The 17,665-nt window shown below is 40.8% G+C and overlaps 2 protein-coding genes across 5 annotated transcripts in view; one reads left to right on the forward strand and one right to left on the reverse strand.

The window, feature by feature from the left end:
- The window catches only part of SKIC3 (SKI3 subunit of superkiller complex), a 144,218-nt gene that overhangs the window by 124,048 nt on the left and 2,505 nt on the right, over positions 1-17,665 (reverse strand). The window lies entirely within an intron of this gene.
- Positions 1-17,665, forward strand: part of ARSK (arylsulfatase family member K) — a 54,860-nt gene that overhangs the window by 20,933 nt on the left and 16,262 nt on the right. For both annotated transcript variants that reach the window (XM_024994365.2, NM_001035400.1), the window contains 1 exon segment: positions 11,892-12,174. In XM_024994365.2, the coding sequence (XP_024850133.1) occupies positions 11,892-12,174 (283 nt within the window).

A 17,665-nucleotide genomic window follows, 5' to 3' on the forward strand; every position in this document is an offset into this window, starting at 1 on the left:
AAGGGCAGGTGGTCTGGAAAACATCACAGCAACAACTTGGCTGTCTTAGTATACCATGTCCAGCAACTCACTGAGCTAATCTGCCAAGTTTTAGTTACCCAGGAGATTTTAAATAATTCCCACAGTGATGTCATTCATACCCCCATTACCATGAAAGTTACCCAGTTTAAATGAATTTATTTGATCAGAGTGACCTAGAGGATAATGATATCAATCATGATTAAGCTCTTCCTACCTTCTAGGCCCTGCGTTAGGTTTAAGATAAAATATTTCCAAAAAAGTCACTGTGTATCTTCATAGGCTTGGTAAATCATATATTCAGAAACATAGATTGAAGATTTGCAAATGGATCAAAAGATTAATTATGCAGTGAAAAGGAATTTGGATTATCAGCCTAAGAACAGGGACTGTTGTTAACACTGATCTCAAGAGATGGAATAAATGAATGTGTTAGTCACTCAGTCATGTCCGACTCTTTGGGAACCCATGGACTGTAGCCCACCAGGCTCCTCTGTCCATGGAATTCTCCAGGAAAGAATACTGGAGTGGGTTGCCATTTCCTTTTCCAGGGAATCTTCCTGACCCAGGGATCGAACCCAGGCGTTCTGTATTGCAGGCGGACTCTTTACTATCTGAGCTACCAGGGAAGCTTCAAAAGATGGAACTGGGAATAATTCTGATTCTAATACAGCTTTAAGGACCTCAATAAGCAGGAGTCAGGAGAACTTTATCCTGGTTCTCTGTTGTTAACTTATGACTTGTTTGTCTCCTCAGCTCTGGGTCTTTTCTCAGCTACATTACTTCCAGCTAGAACTCTGACTTGCACGATGCTTTTTGACTCAAGATCCATCTCCTTTTACTGACTTTCTCAACCTCATAGCTGCATTCTAGAGAATCACCAGTTACCTGTTTTTCTTTCCGAATTCAAATTCTATAAACAAGGATGATGGGCTCAACACATGTTTCATCCCAGACTCCATCATAATCACTGACCAGATTAAGGACCCAAGGGTCTGGTCCTCAGGTCAGGTGCCCACCCCTGGCCAGTTGACAAGATAGGAGAAACCTTAAATCCTACACAGTGTAGTCATCTGGGTCACCTCTTCAGTAAGGGTTGTGGACATGGTAACATGTTCAGTGCAGAGACTACTTAGTTAATTATTAATGAAAGATTTACTGGGGGATAATCCACCCACTTTATCTTTCGTATATGATGACATTTTGTCCAGGTTGTATTTTCTGTATAATACTGAAAGGCAACAGCTTACAAAAAATTTTAAATGTTAGTCACTTAAGTTGAGATGTTAAATTACTCTAAAAGTGTAATGAAAATCTCCTCCTTATCTGATGTAAGTAGTCAATGTGATCTAAACCATTAGAGGTATAATCAAAACCAAACTATTTTATCCCAGTTGCTTTTTCCGCAAGGTAGCAAATCATCTTTTAATTTTGTGAAGTATAGTAGTAGAAGGAGTTTATGCTTGAGGAGAGTGAGGTGGTAGTATTATTTTGACTGCTAAGGGAGTTACCTCAAGTTCCAGCCTAGCACAATGCCTTGCACGTGGTAGACATTCAGTAACTATTTCTTGAATTAAATCGAAAAGCCTGTCTTTATTTGAAACCAAACTGCAGCAAATATTCTGTTAAGGGCTACAGTCACTGTCACCTAGGTATTCAAAGTTCTAAAAATTGATGCTTCCACAGTGATGAATTCACTAACAGACTAGAAAATGGTTACAAAAAAGTTCACAACCTCAAGTCCATGAAACCCCTGAGTACCCCCCAACATCAAGAGAAACAAACCTTTTGTTTCAAATTTATTTACTATTATACAATTGTATAATAATGTATAATTGCATAAATGTATTTACAATAAATATATAATAAAATAACACAGAATTAATAACTATCATTATTCATTCAACTAAAACAGACTGTTTTGTGAATGATCATGAATATATGCAAAGACAGATGACAGCCTTGTGAGTCCCTTTAAAAAAAATGGTGTGTTTCTCAACTTTGAGAGAAGAACATTTAATGGGAATGAATATGAATTGCATTTTCTCTCATTGAATTTATTAGATTGATAGTGAAATTTGCAAGGACATGATTCAGAATTGTAATTTTTCCATGCAAGAGACTTACTCAAGACACATTAGCTGTTAATGTCCTGTCAAGAACAATGATTCTTTGTGTGAGAGAAAGAGATCCATTTCCATATAATTCTTAAAGTTTGAGACACTTTAATTATTTAGTAATCTTAGGAAGCTGAAGATTTATGCCTAGCCTCCTAATTCATTTTGAAAGAAAACTGGTATTTTCTCATCAATTTTAATGTGTGATATTTTTTCAAAGGTTATTGTTGCTATGTAAATTCACCCAGTGCTACCTGTGGGCTGACTGTATCCAATACTGCAGTGGCAGAATTTGGCACATTGGCACAGAAAACCCACACAACAATGGCATAGATACAGAGTTATGCAATAATTGCTAATATGTTAGTTTTATTTTCCATCCATATTAGGAGATTTTGCTGTTAAAAAAGAATTAATAAAATTGCTGATCATTGGACAGTGCGTTTAGCCATCACCTTGTTTTTTGGAATAGATCCAGTTCTTATTCATGGGCTACTATGGAAACTATTTTAATTATCTCATCTAAAAATTGAGGCTCTTAAGCATAAAAATTAGTACACTGTTATGTGGAGCAGTGCATCTCAAAATGTGACATACATGCAGATCCGCTGGGCATCTCATTAAATGCCCTTTCCAGTTCAATGGGTCTGGGACGGGGCTTGAAATTCTGCTTATTTAACAAGGTGATGCTGATGCTGCTTGAAATAGCAAAGATGTAAGGAACTGGACCTCAGAGGGAGGTAAGCCAAGGTATAGTCAATTGTGAATGCCTTTATCAGAAACACGTGGTTACTTTTGTATCTCTTTAAGAAGCCTCACTTGCATTTCCTCAAAGAGGTAAAATAAACTTTGGACCACTTAGGAGAGGCGCTTGGTATATATGTGCAAAATGACGCATTGAAGCCTAAGTTTATAGAGAACAGTTTCCTTTGAGATAGGTGTATTCCACATCCACGCTCCCACATGAGGCTTCATTACAGTTGTCTCTACTACTGTACACCCGGGAGAGTGAAAAAAAGCAACCAAAAAAAAGTCTTACTACCATTATGACAATAGTTTTCACCTCGTGGACCTCCTGAAAGCTTCTCTGGGACCTCCCAGAGATGGCTGGGCCACACTCTAAGAAATGCTGGCATGTAGGAAACTGTACATTGTATGTTCGTGCCTATTTTCAAGTTCAGTTCAGTTCAGTCACTCAGTCGTGTCCAACTCTTTGTGACCCCATGACCCGCAGCACGCCAGGCCTCCCTGTCCATCACCAACTCCCGGAGTCCACCCAAACCCATGTCCATCGAGTCAGTGATGCCATCCAAATATCTCATCCTCTGTCGTCCCCTTCTCCTCCTGCCCTCAATCTTTCCCAGCATCAGGGTCTTTGCAAATGAGTCAGCTCATCAGGTGGCCAAAGTAAGAGTGTAAATTTATAATGAGAGGAGTCAATGAATCAAAGTCTCTAAACCAGGGATCCCCAAGCTCCCCCAGTACCTCCTGTCAGATCAGCGGCAGCATGAGATCAGAAATAAAGTGCAAACTGTAATGTGCTTGAATCATCCTGAAACCATCCCCCCGCCCCCACCCCTGGTCTGTATAAAAACTGTCTTCTGTGAAATCAGTCCCTGGTGCCAAAAAAAGTTTAGGGACTGCTGATCTAAACCACAGGTAGTTTTCATTCCTCACCATAAATACAAGCCTTTTTATTATTATTATTATTATTGTCCTGATTGAAAGCACACTCTTAATATTCCAGACCAAGTACACAGAAATGCAATGAAAAGAAATTTGTCCCAAATACCCCCAGTGAGCAACTAATGAGAAAGTTTTCTATTTCGAGGAGGTTATAGCAAGTCACGGAGAGTAGGAGGTCAGGGGAGGCAATGCTGAGCAGTAAGACAAAGCAGGTCTAAGCACATGGTCAAAAGATAATGTTTCCTGGTGCAACAGTTTGACCTGGTTAAAGAGGAATGAAAACATTGGTTGTTTAGTAGAGAAAATTATAACTTTAAGAGTTATCTTTCTGTCACAGTGAAAAAGTGAAAGTCGGGTCTGACTCTTTGCAACCTTATAGACTCTACAGTCCATGGAATTCTCCAGGCCAGAATACTGGAGTGGTAGCCTTTCCTTTCTCCAGGGGATCTTCCCAACCCAGGGATCGAACCCAGGTCTCCCGCATTGCAGGTGGATTATTCACCAGCCGAGCCACCAGGGAAACCCAAGAATACTGGAGTGGGTAGCCTATCCCTTCTCCAGTGGATCTTCCCAACCCAGGAATCAACCTGGGGTCTCCTGCATTGCAGGTGGATTCCTTCCCTACTGAGCTCTCAGGTGCTGCTGGCAGTTCTGTCACAGTCATTGCCGTCAATGGATGCGGTTGTATATTCACATTGTCTTTCCCTATTTTCCTCATTAGTATTACTTGCCAAGGGAACTTTGGGCTGGGGAAAGGGACTCTGAACTGAGAGGTGCAGCTCCTGGAGCACGTACTGCTTATACTGCATCCGCGTAACAAGGGCCCAGGCTGGCCCAGGGAGCAGTGAGAGTGAACAGTGAATCAACACTGATTATAACTGTTAATATGTACTGGGCTTCCCTGGTGGCTCAGGGGTGAAGAATCCGCCTGCAGGAGGCAACAGGTTCGATCCCTGGGCCGAGAAGATTCCCCTGGAGAAGGAAATGGCAACCCACTCCAGTATTCTTGCCTAGGAAATCCCATGGATAGAGGAGACTAGTGGGTTACAGTCCATAGGGTCGCAAAGAGTTGGACGCAACTGAAGTGACTTAGCATGTACACATGCATTAATATGTATTGAATATATAAAAAGTGCTAAATGTTTTTTAAGTTATAAAAAAAGTTGTTACTTTATACTTAGGCACAATGCTTGAACATGGGTCAACTAATCAATCAAAGTATTACCCTCTTGATCAGCTAGGTTATTCAGGAGTCTTGGCATAGCCAGAAAGAGGCAAAAGGGAAAATTAGGAGAGAGGAACCTTTACCTTCAACCATAATCCTGTCTCTGCTGCCCTAGTAATGATGAAAGCATTGTTATACTCCACTTCCAGCAGTTACAGGAATCATGCCGAAAGCCCACACATTCAGAAACAGACAAAAGAAGATGCCACTAAGATAGGAGGGTAAATCACATGTTATTTAGAAAAAATGGCAAAAATGGAGCTAAGTTTGAAATTGTAATAGTAAGACTGGGCGAAAATTAAGTTGATTTAAGCCTTTTTATCCTCAAGGGGACCAACCTGGGCCAAAAAAGAACCTTAGAAACAAAGAACTATTAAAAGGGAAAAAAAAGGAAAGGGGCATAACTTTGCCAGAAGGATTAAATGAAATCACACTTACTCATTGCTGTGGCAAAAGATGGCAATCTGAGTTCAATATAGCCATCTTTCAAGCACGATCTTTCCTTGAGACGTTCTAGGCTCACTCATGACTGAGGAGGCTGGTTAGCCCGACCAGAGCAACAGTCTACACCTGTGTCAATCCAGAGCCTAGTAAAAGCTCTGATCACCATTCAGGGCTCTGCCCCCAACTCCAGAGTGTCCTAAAATTTAGCTCAGTTCCGCAAGGTGAGGGTTCAGTATATGAGACGGCCCCCACTACCTCACTTCAAATGCAAATCACGTGTCCAGGTCTGCCACCTATGCTTGTGACTTGACCAACTGTAAAATCAGAGGGTCCCATGACCTCTTCCTTGGGTCAATTTGCTACAGTGGCTCACAGAACTCAGAGAAACATTTTACTTACTAGATTACCAGTTTATTATGAACCAGTGAACCAGTGAAGTTGTTCAGTCATGTCTGACTCTTTGCAATTTCATGGACCGTAGCCTACCAGGCTCCTCCATCATGGAATTTTCTGGGCAAGAGTACTGGAGTGGGTTGCCATTTTGTTCTCCAGGGGATCTTTCCAACCCAGAGATCGAACCCAGGTCTCCTGCATTGCAGGCAGATGCTTTACTGTCTGAGCCACCAGGGAAGCCCAGTTTATTATAAAAGGATATAATTCAGAAACAGCCAAATGTAAAAGATGCCTGGGGAAAGGGCATGATGCTTTCATGCCTTCTTCTAAGCCCACCCCTCTTCCACCCCTCCCTCCACCCTCTCATTTTTTGGATTTTATAGGGAGGTGTGTGTGCATGCTAAGTCACTTCGGTCATGTCCAACTCTTTGCGATGCTATGGACTGTGGCCTGCCAGGCTCCTCTGTCCATGGGATTCTCTAACCAAAATGGAGGTTGCCATACCCTCCTCCCAGGGGATCTTCCCAGCCCAGGGACTAAACTAGTGTCTCTTACATCTCCTGCATTGCCAAGCAGGCTCTTTACCCCAGCGCCACCTGGCAAGCCCTTATAGGGAGACGTGATTGATGAGATCACTGACCACTGGTGATTGAAATCAATTTCGATTCCCTCTCCAATCTCCTCCCTCCCTGGAGGTCAGAGGCAGGCAATAGGACTAAAAATGTCAACCCTCTAATCTCTTTGTTGTTTAGGGCAAACAGGCCCCAACCCAGGTAAGGTGCAAAAGTAACCCCATTAACATAACAGAAGACACTTTGGTTGGTTTCATCTCTTAGAAAATTCTGAGGGTTTTAGGAAATTGTATCAGAATCAGTGATGGAAACCAAATATATACTTTTCATTATAAATCACAATATCACACTGGACAACTAATTAGGTTGCATTAGAAGGTTTGCTGTAATTTCCTTGTTCCCTGTAATCATTTCTCAGCCATTTGTTCCCATATAATACTCCTTGGTTGAAAAGAAAGCACTTTGGTTCCTAAACAGCTTGTATGAATCTCAGTGAGCTATTTCTGCTTACCACAAAATCGTAGAGCTCTACCACAAGTATTGCTGGTGTGATAAACCCCTAGCATCCCACTCTTCTGCAATAATAATGATCACACAGGGTTTTCTCATTCAGCAATGATATAAATGAAAGATTGAGAAACTGTTACATTGTTTGGTAGTGTGATAACTTTTACCATACTTACTGTTTTAGGGATTTCCATTTGCTATACAGAATTAACTAGAATCTCTTAGATGTAATTCTGCTGAGATTCTGGTTTTCATTACTTTTATCAAACTATATTGAATATCTGCTTCCCTGGTGGCTCAGTAATAAAGAATCCACCTGCCAGGGCAAGAGACATGAGTTCAGTCCCCGGGTAGGGAAGATCCCCTGGAGAAGGAAATGGCAACCCACTAGCATATTCTTGCCTGGAGAATTTCATAGCCTGGCGAGCTACAGTCCATGGGGTCACAAAGAGTTGGACACGACTGAGTGACTAAGTATGATACTGAGTATCTACTGTGAAAAATTGTTTTTATTACAGTTGCTTAAACTTATTTATCTGTCTTCAAGAGGCAGATAAAAGTTCTATTTAGTTCACCTATGAACCATTAGCTACTTTGTGTGGTTTGAAGTTTCCATTATGTGGAGTGTTATGTTTTAATATTAAAAAGCCTTTATTTCTATGTTGGTGTTTGAATTTTTTGAGCTCTTTTCTTAATTGATAATGTATTTCAGAGGTGTTTGCCTTAACAAAACTCATAAAAAACAGGCTTATTAGAAATTGCTTCCTGAACAGTTACGCCACTCAATATCACAGTAATCCAGGTCTATGCCCCAACAAGTAATGCTGAAGAAGCTGAAGTCGAACGGTTCTATGATGACTTACAAGACCTTCTGGAAATAACACCCAAAAAAGATGTCCTTTTCATCATAGGGGACTGGAATGCAAAAGTAGGAAGTCAAGAGATACCTGGAGTAACAGGCAAATCTAGCCTTGGAGTACAGAATGAAGCAGGACAAAGGCCAACAGAATTTTTCCAGAACAACTGGTCATAGCAAACACCCTCTTCCAGCAACACAAGAGAAGACTCTACACATGGACATCACCAGATGGTCGACACCAAAATCAGATTGATCATAGTCTTTGCATCCAAAGATGGAGATGCTCTATACAGTCAGCAAAAACAAGACCAGGAGCTGACTGTGGCTCAGATCATGAACTCCTTATTGCCAAATTCAGACTTAAATTGAAGAAAGCAGGGAAAACCATTAGACCATTCAGGAATGACCTAAATCAAATCCCTTATGATTATACAATGGAAGTGAGAAATAGATTCAAGGGATTAGATCTGATAGACAGAGTGCCTGAAGAACTATGATTGGAGGTTTGTGACATTGTATAGGAGGCAGTGACCAAGACCATCCTCAAGAAAAAGAAATGCAGAAAAGCAGGATGGTTGTCTGAGGAGGCCTTACAAATAACTGAGGAAAGAAGAGAAGCTAAAGGCAAAGGAGAAAAGGAAAGATATATCCATTTGAATGCAGAGTTCCAAAGAATAGCAAGGAGAGATAAGAAAGTCTTCCTCAGTAAGCAGTGCAAAGAAATAGAGGAAAACAATAGAATGGGAAAGACTAGAGATCTCTCCAAGAAAATCAGAGATACCAAGGGAACATTTCAGGCAAAGATGGACACAATAAAGGACAGAAATGGTATGGACCTAACAGAAGCAGAAGATGTTAAGAAGAGGTGGCAAGAATACACAGAAGAACTGTACAAAAAAAAGATCTTACCAGATAACCACGATGGTGTGATCACTCACCTAGAGCCAGATATCCTGGAATGTAAAGTCAAGTGGGCCTTAGGAAGAATCACTACTAACAAAGCTAGTGGAGGTGATGGAATTCCAGTTGAGCTATTTCCAATCCTAAATGATGATGCTGTGAAGAGCTGCACTCTATATGCCAGCAAATCTGGAAAACTCCGCAGTGGCCACAGGACTGGAAAAGGTCAGTTTTCATTCCAATCCCAAAGAAAGGCAATGCCAAAGAATGCTCAAACTACTGCACAATTGCACTCAGTTCACACGCTAGTAAAGTAATGCTCAAAATTCTCCAAATGATGCTTCAACAGTACGTGAACCATGAACTTCCAGATGTTCAAGCTGGATTTAGAAAAGGCAGAGGAACCAGAGATCAAATTACCTACATCTGCTGGATCATCAAAACAGCAAGAAAATTCCAGAGAAATATCTACATCTGCTTTACTGACTACACCAAAGCCTTTGACTGTGTGGATCACAATAAACTGTGGAAAATTCTTCAAGAGATGGGAATACCAGACCACCTGACTTGCCTCCTGAGAAATCTGTATGCAGGTCAAGAAGCAACAGTTAGAACTGGACATGGAACAACAGACTGGTTCCAAATAGGAAAAGGAGTATGTCAAGGCTGTATATTGTCACCCTGCTTATTTAACTTATATGCAGAGTATATCATGTGAAACGCCAGGCTGGATGAAGCTCAAGCTGGAATCAAGACTGTTGGGATAAATATCAATAACCTCAGATATGCAGATGACACCACCCTAAGCAGAAAGTGAAGAAGAACTAAAGAGCCTCTTGATTAAAGTGAAAGAGGAGAGTGAAAACCTTGACTTAAAACTCAACATTCAAAAAACTAAGATCATGGCATCTGGTCCCATCACTTCATGGCAAATTGATGGGAAAACAAACAATGGAAACAGTGAGAGACTTTATTTTCTGGGCTTCAAAATCACTGCAGATGGTGACAGCAGCCATGAAATAAAATGATGTTTGCTCCTTGGAAGAAAAGCTTTGAAAAAAGCAGAGATATTACTTTGCCAACAAAGGTCAAACTAGTCAAAGCTATAGTCAAAGCTATAGTTTTTCCAGTGGTCATGTATGGATCTGAGAGTTGGACCATAAAGAAAGTTGAGCACCGAAGAATTGATGGTTTTGAACTGTGGTGTTGGAGAAGACTCTTGAGAGTCCCTTGGACTGCAAGGAGATCCAACCAGTCAATCCTAAAGGAAATCAGTCCTAAATATTCATTGGAAGGACTGATGCTGAAGCTGAAGCTCCAATACTTTGACCACCTGATTCAAAGAACTGACTCATTGGAAAAGACTCTGATGCTGGGAAAGATAGAGGGCAGGAGGAGAAGGGGATGACAGAAGATGAAATGGTTGGATGGCATCACTGACTTGATGGACATGAGTTTGCGCAAGCTCTGGGAGCTGGTGCTGGACAGGGAAGCCTAGCGTGATGCAGTCCATGGGGTCGAAAAGAGTTGGACACGACTGAGTGACTTAACTGAGGTAAGTGCTCTTTGGAAGAAAAGCTATGACCAACCTAGATAGCATATTAAAAAACAGAAACATTACTTTGCCAACAAAGGTCCATCTAGTCAAGCTATGGTTTTTCTAGTAGTCATGTATGGAATTGAGAGTTGGACTATAAAGAAAGCTGAGTGCTAAAGAATTGATGCTTTTGAACTGTCGTGTTGGAGAAGACTCTTGAGAGTCCCTTGGACTGCAAAGAGATCCAACCAGTCCATTCTAAAGGAGATCAGTCCTGCGTGTTCATTGGAAGAACTGATTCTGAAGTTGAAACTTTAATGCTTTGGCCACATGATGTGAAGAACCGACTCATTGGAAAAGTCCCTGATGCTGGGAAGGATTGAAAGCAGGAGGAGAAGGGGATGACAGAGGATGAGATGATTGGATAGTATCACCGACTGGATGGACAAGAGTTTGAGTAAACTCCAGGAATTGGTGACAGACAGGGAAGCCTGGCGTGCTGCAGTCCATGGGGTCCCAAAGAGTCAGACACGACTGAGTGACTGAACTGAACTGAAACAGTTATGCCAACTAAAAATCTATATTGATTGAGAAATAGTAGTAGTACTACTACTTACTTATCAAGTGATAAGATAAAATGTTTGAAGAAATTTAATTGATCGTATCATTTAGCTTTTAAACTACCAGGTAAAGAAAACATATCTAGTTGATCATGGACAGGAAATCTACATGATATTTTGGCTTAGTTAGCTTTGTTGTTGTTTAGTCACTAAGTCATGTCCGACACTTTGCGACCCCATGGACTGTAGCCCCCCAGCTCCTCTGTCCATGGGATTCTCCAGGCAAGAATACTGGAGTGGGCTGCCATTAGTCATATTCAAAATTGTTCTCATAGTAAGAAAAGGTAGGGCTGGAAACAATGTAGAACATGAGAGTTGAGAAACACATAAGGTACCCGTGGGAGGTAAGAATTTTATAAATATAAGGATTTGGTGATAGGAGGAAATTATAGTAGCTTTGGTTAGAAATACTACTTTTCTTATTCTAACAAGAAAAAAATGTTAAAATTCAGAAGCAATACTAGGAGTTTGAAGTATTTTGTTATTTTACTAAATATTATGTTAAGAGAAAAAGTAACCTTCATAAATAATGTCTTAATTTTGAAGAATATATAAGGTAATATTTGATTCTTGTTATTTTTTTCTTGGTTTTTGAATTTGCAGTGCTCAGCATCTTTCTTAATGAGACCTCATACAATCAGTCCAAACATTTATATGACCGAGTCTAAAAATTCTTTTCCACATTGCTCTCTTATATTTATGCTTGCTGCTGCTCCTGCTAAGTTGCTTCAGTCGTGTCCGACTCTGTGCGACCCCAGAGACGGCAGCCCACCAGGCTCCCCCGTCCCTGCGATTCTCCAGGCAAGAACACTGGAGTGGGTTGCCATTTCCTTCTCCAGTGCATGAGAGTGAAAAGTGAAAGTGAAGTCACTCAGTCGTGTCTGACTCTTCGCAACCCCATGGACTGCAGCCTACCAGGCTCCTCCGTCCATGGGATTTTCCAGGCAAGAGTACTTAGTTTTAAAAACTTTTCAAGCACCTTACAATGTATCTGTCCTCTTTTGGCCCCTCAGCAATCGTGTGGAAGCCTGGACAAGAGATGTTGCTTTCTTACTCAGACAGGAAGGCAGGCCTATGGTTAATCTTGCCCCTAAAAAGACTAAAGTAAGAGTGATGCAAGTGGACTGGAAGAATACAGACAGAGCGGTAAACTGGTTACGAAAGGAGGCAAGTAATTCCACTCAACCATTTGTTCTGTACTTGGGATTAAATTTACCACACCCGTATCCTTCACCATCTTCAGGAGAAAATTTTGGATCTTCAACTTTTCACACATCTCGTTATTGGCTTAAAAAGGTAGGTGTATACTGCGTGTCCTCAAAAGTATAAGCTAACGTTTTATCTATATGTTATTGTTACTTGCCCACTGTTTCTTTTATTATCATTTTACAGAAAATTTTGAAAATTGTATAATCACCTTGAATCTAACTTGACAAAAACTAAAGGGACCATTTTACAAAAATGTGATTTGTTAAAACTCAGAAACTGCTTCTGAGTTGAACACATTGAATATAATACATCTGTTATATGCATTGCAGGTATATGTTTAAAAGACATTCTCTAGGAAGTCCAGGCAGTCTTCGCGTTGCACAGCTAAGGAGCGTAATAATGACTGTGCAAGCTGAAATTGTACAAAGAGCTCTTAATAGTCATTTGGGAAAACAACCATTTTTCTAGGACACTAAAAAACATTTGTCAAAACATTTAAAACTCTTCTTTTGGATTATAAATGTATAGGGAAATGACAACATAGTAAAACTGATGTTTATTTAATGCACTGCAATTGAAAACACTGGAAACATTAAGAATTAAAATGTTTTTGTTTTTGTAAAAAAAATCCAAATCAAGAGTAGTTTGAACAGTGCTTGCCTTCGCATTGTGTAACTTAATATATAGAGCAAGCACCTTCTCTGTGTCTCGGGAATTTGTCATATTTCTTTCTAAATCTGGGTCACCCTCCAACATTTGACCCTTGTACTTTCATATTTCGGAGAGCTCCTTTAATGTGAAGATTTCTGCTAGTGTCACTTCCTCAAGGTCATGTTCATCCTTTTCTCCATAAACACCTTCCTCATTGATGTCAATGTTTTCACTGAATTCCTCTGGCTGTGTATCTTGAGTGCACTGAATGGTGGCAAGGTCAGCATTTCCAGCTATTTTGTCTATAACTCCAGTTAATGTTTGATTAGAATTTCACTTCCAGTGTTATTGCTTATCTCTTTACTATATATTCATCTTTGTTGACCAATTTCCTCTTTTGATTATCCATTTTAATGTCACATGGATGTATCAGTGGGAGACGAGGAAGCAGGCCACCTACATACTTTGCAGTCTGTTTATGTACAGAATAAAAGATATGCAGTAACCAATCACTGACAAATGCAGAAAGAAATGACATGATTAATCACTGATACACAGATGTAATCTACATCATGATTTGTAGACTAAAGAACTAGCAGGATATGAATGTGAAAGTTTCTTCTTTATGAGGCAACTCACAGTCAATACACCTTGGTAATGCTGCTGCTGCTGCTGCTGCTGCTGCAGTTGTGTCCAACTCTTAGCAACCCCATGGACTGCAGCCTATCAGGCTCCTCTGTCCATGGGATTTGCCAGGCAAGAGCACTGGAGTGGGGTGCCATTGCCTTCTCTATGGTAATGATGACAAATTGATATTGTAATAGAGTAGTCAAATCAGAGTCAGGCATACAAACTGGAGTCAAGCAGCCACTGAGAATCTGGTCTCAGACATGTCTCTGCACCACTGAAAACTTGAACTGTCTTTGAACTGTGGAGAAGGAAATGGCAACCCACTCCAGTGTTCTTGCCTGGAGAATCCCAGGGACGGGGGAGCCTGATGGGCTGCCGTTTATGGGGTCACACAGAGTCAGACACGACTAAAGCGACTTAGCAGCAGCAGCAGACCAGCTGTATTCAGAACAACACGGGCCAGCTGCAGCCTTCTGCTCCCAAGGTCTCCGCTTGTAACTATGCAGTCATTTCAAACCCCAAACAACCTAAGCATCCTTACTGCTCACCAAATCCAATTACAATTCTTGATAAACAACTCATGGAACTGACCGTGGCCTTGCAGCTTTTTGCCTTTATAAGCCTCTCCCATTTTGTAATCCTGTGAAACTCTGGAAAGTGCAAACCCCAAATAAACACATTTTTATTTCAATCAGGTTTCCATTTCTGAAATTTTGGTTCACAGTAGCTGAAATTTGAACCTTGCTATAGGGGAACTGATGTTATTAATATTTAAACTGTGGTAACTAATATATGTGCATACCTGAGTTATGCAAAGTGAGGACTGCCTGTGTTTTGAAATGTGTCACCTTAAATCAAATTTAAGTTACTTTAAAACCTCTATCCAGAAACTATGTTTTAAAGGAAATAATGTCAAAGTTTGTGTCTTAAAAAGTTCCAGCTGGCTCTATGTTGAAAAACTTGTCAGGAGTCAGTACTAGCCTAATGAAATGAGTCAAATAGTTTTTAAGTAAACAGTTAAGTATATATTTGAATTTTTTAAAGCTATCTGACTAGAAAATATATATGACTTAAGTCTAGTCTTAATGATTTTTCACCCAAACTGTAAGCATTTACATATATTAAAAAGTTGTATTTGTTCTTAACCAATATTTGGCTATCTCACTGGATATTGGCATTTTTACTAGTGAACTACTGGAAAAAAGAGTTTGGATTCTTAGGTTATTGATTCTGAAGTTTTGAATTGATCACACAACTATAGCAAAGTGATTGACGCTTATTATGGATTAGAATACTGTCTAATATAGCTCATGTTTTTCACTGATACATATAATTTTTTTTAACTGCTACAAAATTACTTTAAACAGGTCAGAGGTAGGGGTATGGCTTCATTCTGCTGTATCTCAATCACATCTGGCAGTTTTGCTTACCTAATTCTGTTTCTGAAATAAGCAACGTCAAAACAGACAAGAGGCAGGAATGTGCCGATGTCTCCAACGTTTCCAGGCGCTCCCTGATATCAGCCCTTCTTCCTGGCATCACTGAGTTTTCTCTCCCTGATTTTCCCACCATTAGGTGGGCCAGTTCCTTTCTCTGAATTGATACAGGGGTCATCAATCATATGTACCCAAAGTCTTCAGTCTTAAGAATGATTTTAGAAGAGGGTACAGGGCTGTTCACCCTGACACCACCTCCATGGGGGGCAGGAGTGAGAAAGTCACCCCTCCTCAGGAAGCAAGCAAGGCTGACATAGAGGGCATGATGCTCTGTAAGTTCTGATCAGAATCAGACTACAAAAATTATCCTTCTGGTCTCAGAAAACCAGTCTGAAGTCAAGGTGATCAGCTTAAGTCAGGTTTAAATCCCTTATGAGTTTACCGATGGCTTTTTGTTGATGCTGATAAACACAGTTCTTCCACTGAACTGCCATACTACAATGCCCTGTAATTTAAAAAATAGAAGAGGGATATTTAAAAATGGACTAATTTGTTTTTTTAAGATAATTCCACATAATGCTACCAGTGAGCTAATGATGGAATTCAGCTTGCCACCCCACAGGCCACACTCCAAAGCAAGCTGCCTTATAGAACTTTCCAACTGTGCAAAAATTTTGGAGTTAACTAGCAACAAGCCTGAAAATTTGATTACGTATATAAGTACAAAGCTGGTTCATCAAATCCCTGTCCTGGCCCTGGACCCAATGCATTTCAACTAAGGCATCATCTACCTCCTCCTTAACGTTTGTCAGACACTTGAATAGGTAATGTCCAGCCATTCCTTGGAGATGGTTCTCCTTTTCAGACCCTGGGTTGCTGAACTGCTCAGAAGCCTTGTGGTTCTGGGCTCCATTGCTAGAGCCTTTACGCCTTTCCACAACCTCGGTCTCTCCCTTTTCCTCACTCCTTTCACCCTCCATGGGTTCTGGGTTTTCCTCCAGAGAGAGTCTGCCGCGGCCCTCCACAGTGGTAGTCTCACCTCCCGTGGAACAAGCTCTCCCAGCGCACTGTCCTGGGGGCCCCGAGTCACATGTTGGCTACTGCTGGACTTTTTGAAGGGGGACTTTTTCTCTTCCAAGGCTTCAGTGATGTTCTTGGGAGCAGGGGGAACCTCTCAGTTGTCTTACTCAGTCTCTTTTCTTCCTCCTTTAGTGAATCCAGGAGTTATCTCTATGGCTGTTAGAAGAAAAGGGCTAACTTCCTCCTTTTCACGGGGAACTCATTTATTCTAGACCTTCAGATCGGTGAGAAGTTTTTTTTCAATCCATGTCATCACACCACTATGCCTTCCACTGTCTCAGAGCCCAGAGATGATGCTTGAGGGCTAGTTCTTTCATCACAGACTCCAGTACAACGAACGTAATGGGCTTCCTTGGCTTCTCTTATGTTCTTTGCTTACTTGGTGGTGATGGTACTGTTACATCATCATAAAAACTCCAAGCCAAAGCCCATCTCATTGTCTGACCTTGGCAGACAATGACCTTGGCAGAGTAAGTGACTTTAGGAACCCCTTATATGCAAAATTCTTCCTTCAGAGGAGCCAGGCAGCATTTCTTTCTCAGCATACAGTTATACCACCTTAATCTTTCTTTAAGTTGTAAACTGTCATGGATGATCCTTCTAACAAACTCTAATTCACCTCCTTCTGCCACGATCTCTGTGATACCTCCTGTATTTACAGAACTTGGTAGGGGTCTTCAAGGATTCCAGGCGTTTACTCCCTGAGAATAGACACAACCAAGGGCCAGGTCAGAGCCAAGGGGAACCTGGAAAAAACAGTCTCAGCCTTGATACTATGATGGACTCCTTGATCAAACTGTTCCTGAAGTCCATGCTATTGCTGGGTTTCTCAAATACATAAACCAGTAAACTTTCTTGTGAAGTCAATCTGGAATTGGATTTTCAGGTGCTTGATACCAGAAGCACACTAACTGATACAACTTCCAAAATAAAAGCTGCTCTTATTTTTGCAAACAAGGAAAACTTAAATATTCAACTACTTTAAAGGAGAAGATATTTTACCTTGGCCTCCAACTGACTGGCAAAAAAGAGAGGGTTGCACATGCAAAAGTCACAGATTATCTCAGATTCTTCCTTAAGAGCATCCATCAGGAGTGTCTTCTGTGGTACTTTTACCACCTTTATAAAATCAGATAAGTTATTCCATTCCACATTCTTCTTTGCATACTTGATATCGCATATCATCTACTTCTGTTGCATGAAATACCAGCCATTTAAAGTTGTTCCAAGTAAAGGATAGATGCAGGATGTCCCAGTACAGATGTCAGTTCCTCTTCAGAGAGTACTTTTGTAGAGTTCTGATGACCGACCAGATCCTCTACCCAGTGAATATACTTGAGTCTCAAGGAAACTGAAGGAATTATTCTCTCCAGCAGAATATCAGTAGAAAGTCCAAAATCTTCCCTTAGGAGAGTACAAGTCAGAGCTCTCACTGCTTTAGGGTCTTTAAAGTTAAGACTCACTCTTCCATAAAGATTTATCTGAATGTACTGCTTAAAATCCGGATATTTGGTGCCCGATATGCAAAGTCAGGAGGTTTGTCTTTGTATCTATTTCTTGCATACATGGATTTACTCAGAGCTACCTCTGAGGTCAAAGTTCCTGCCAGACGACTAGTCTATGGGGTTCTACAACTGCCGGGTCTTAAGCCATCTGCACTGGGAAGACTCCAGAAACGCAGATGTTGCGCTCCCAGCGTGCCGCCATCTTGGGCCTCCATTCAGCCTCCACACATATAATCCTTAAAATAATTTCACAGCTGTCTTACCATGTATACAAAT

This window comes from Bos taurus, chromosome 7, assembly GCF_002263795.3.
Source record: "Bos taurus isolate L1 Dominette 01449 registration number 42190680 breed Hereford chromosome 7, ARS-UCD2.0, whole genome shotgun sequence".
In the NCBI taxonomy this organism is placed as follows: Eukaryota; Metazoa; Chordata; class Mammalia; order Artiodactyla; family Bovidae; genus Bos; species Bos taurus.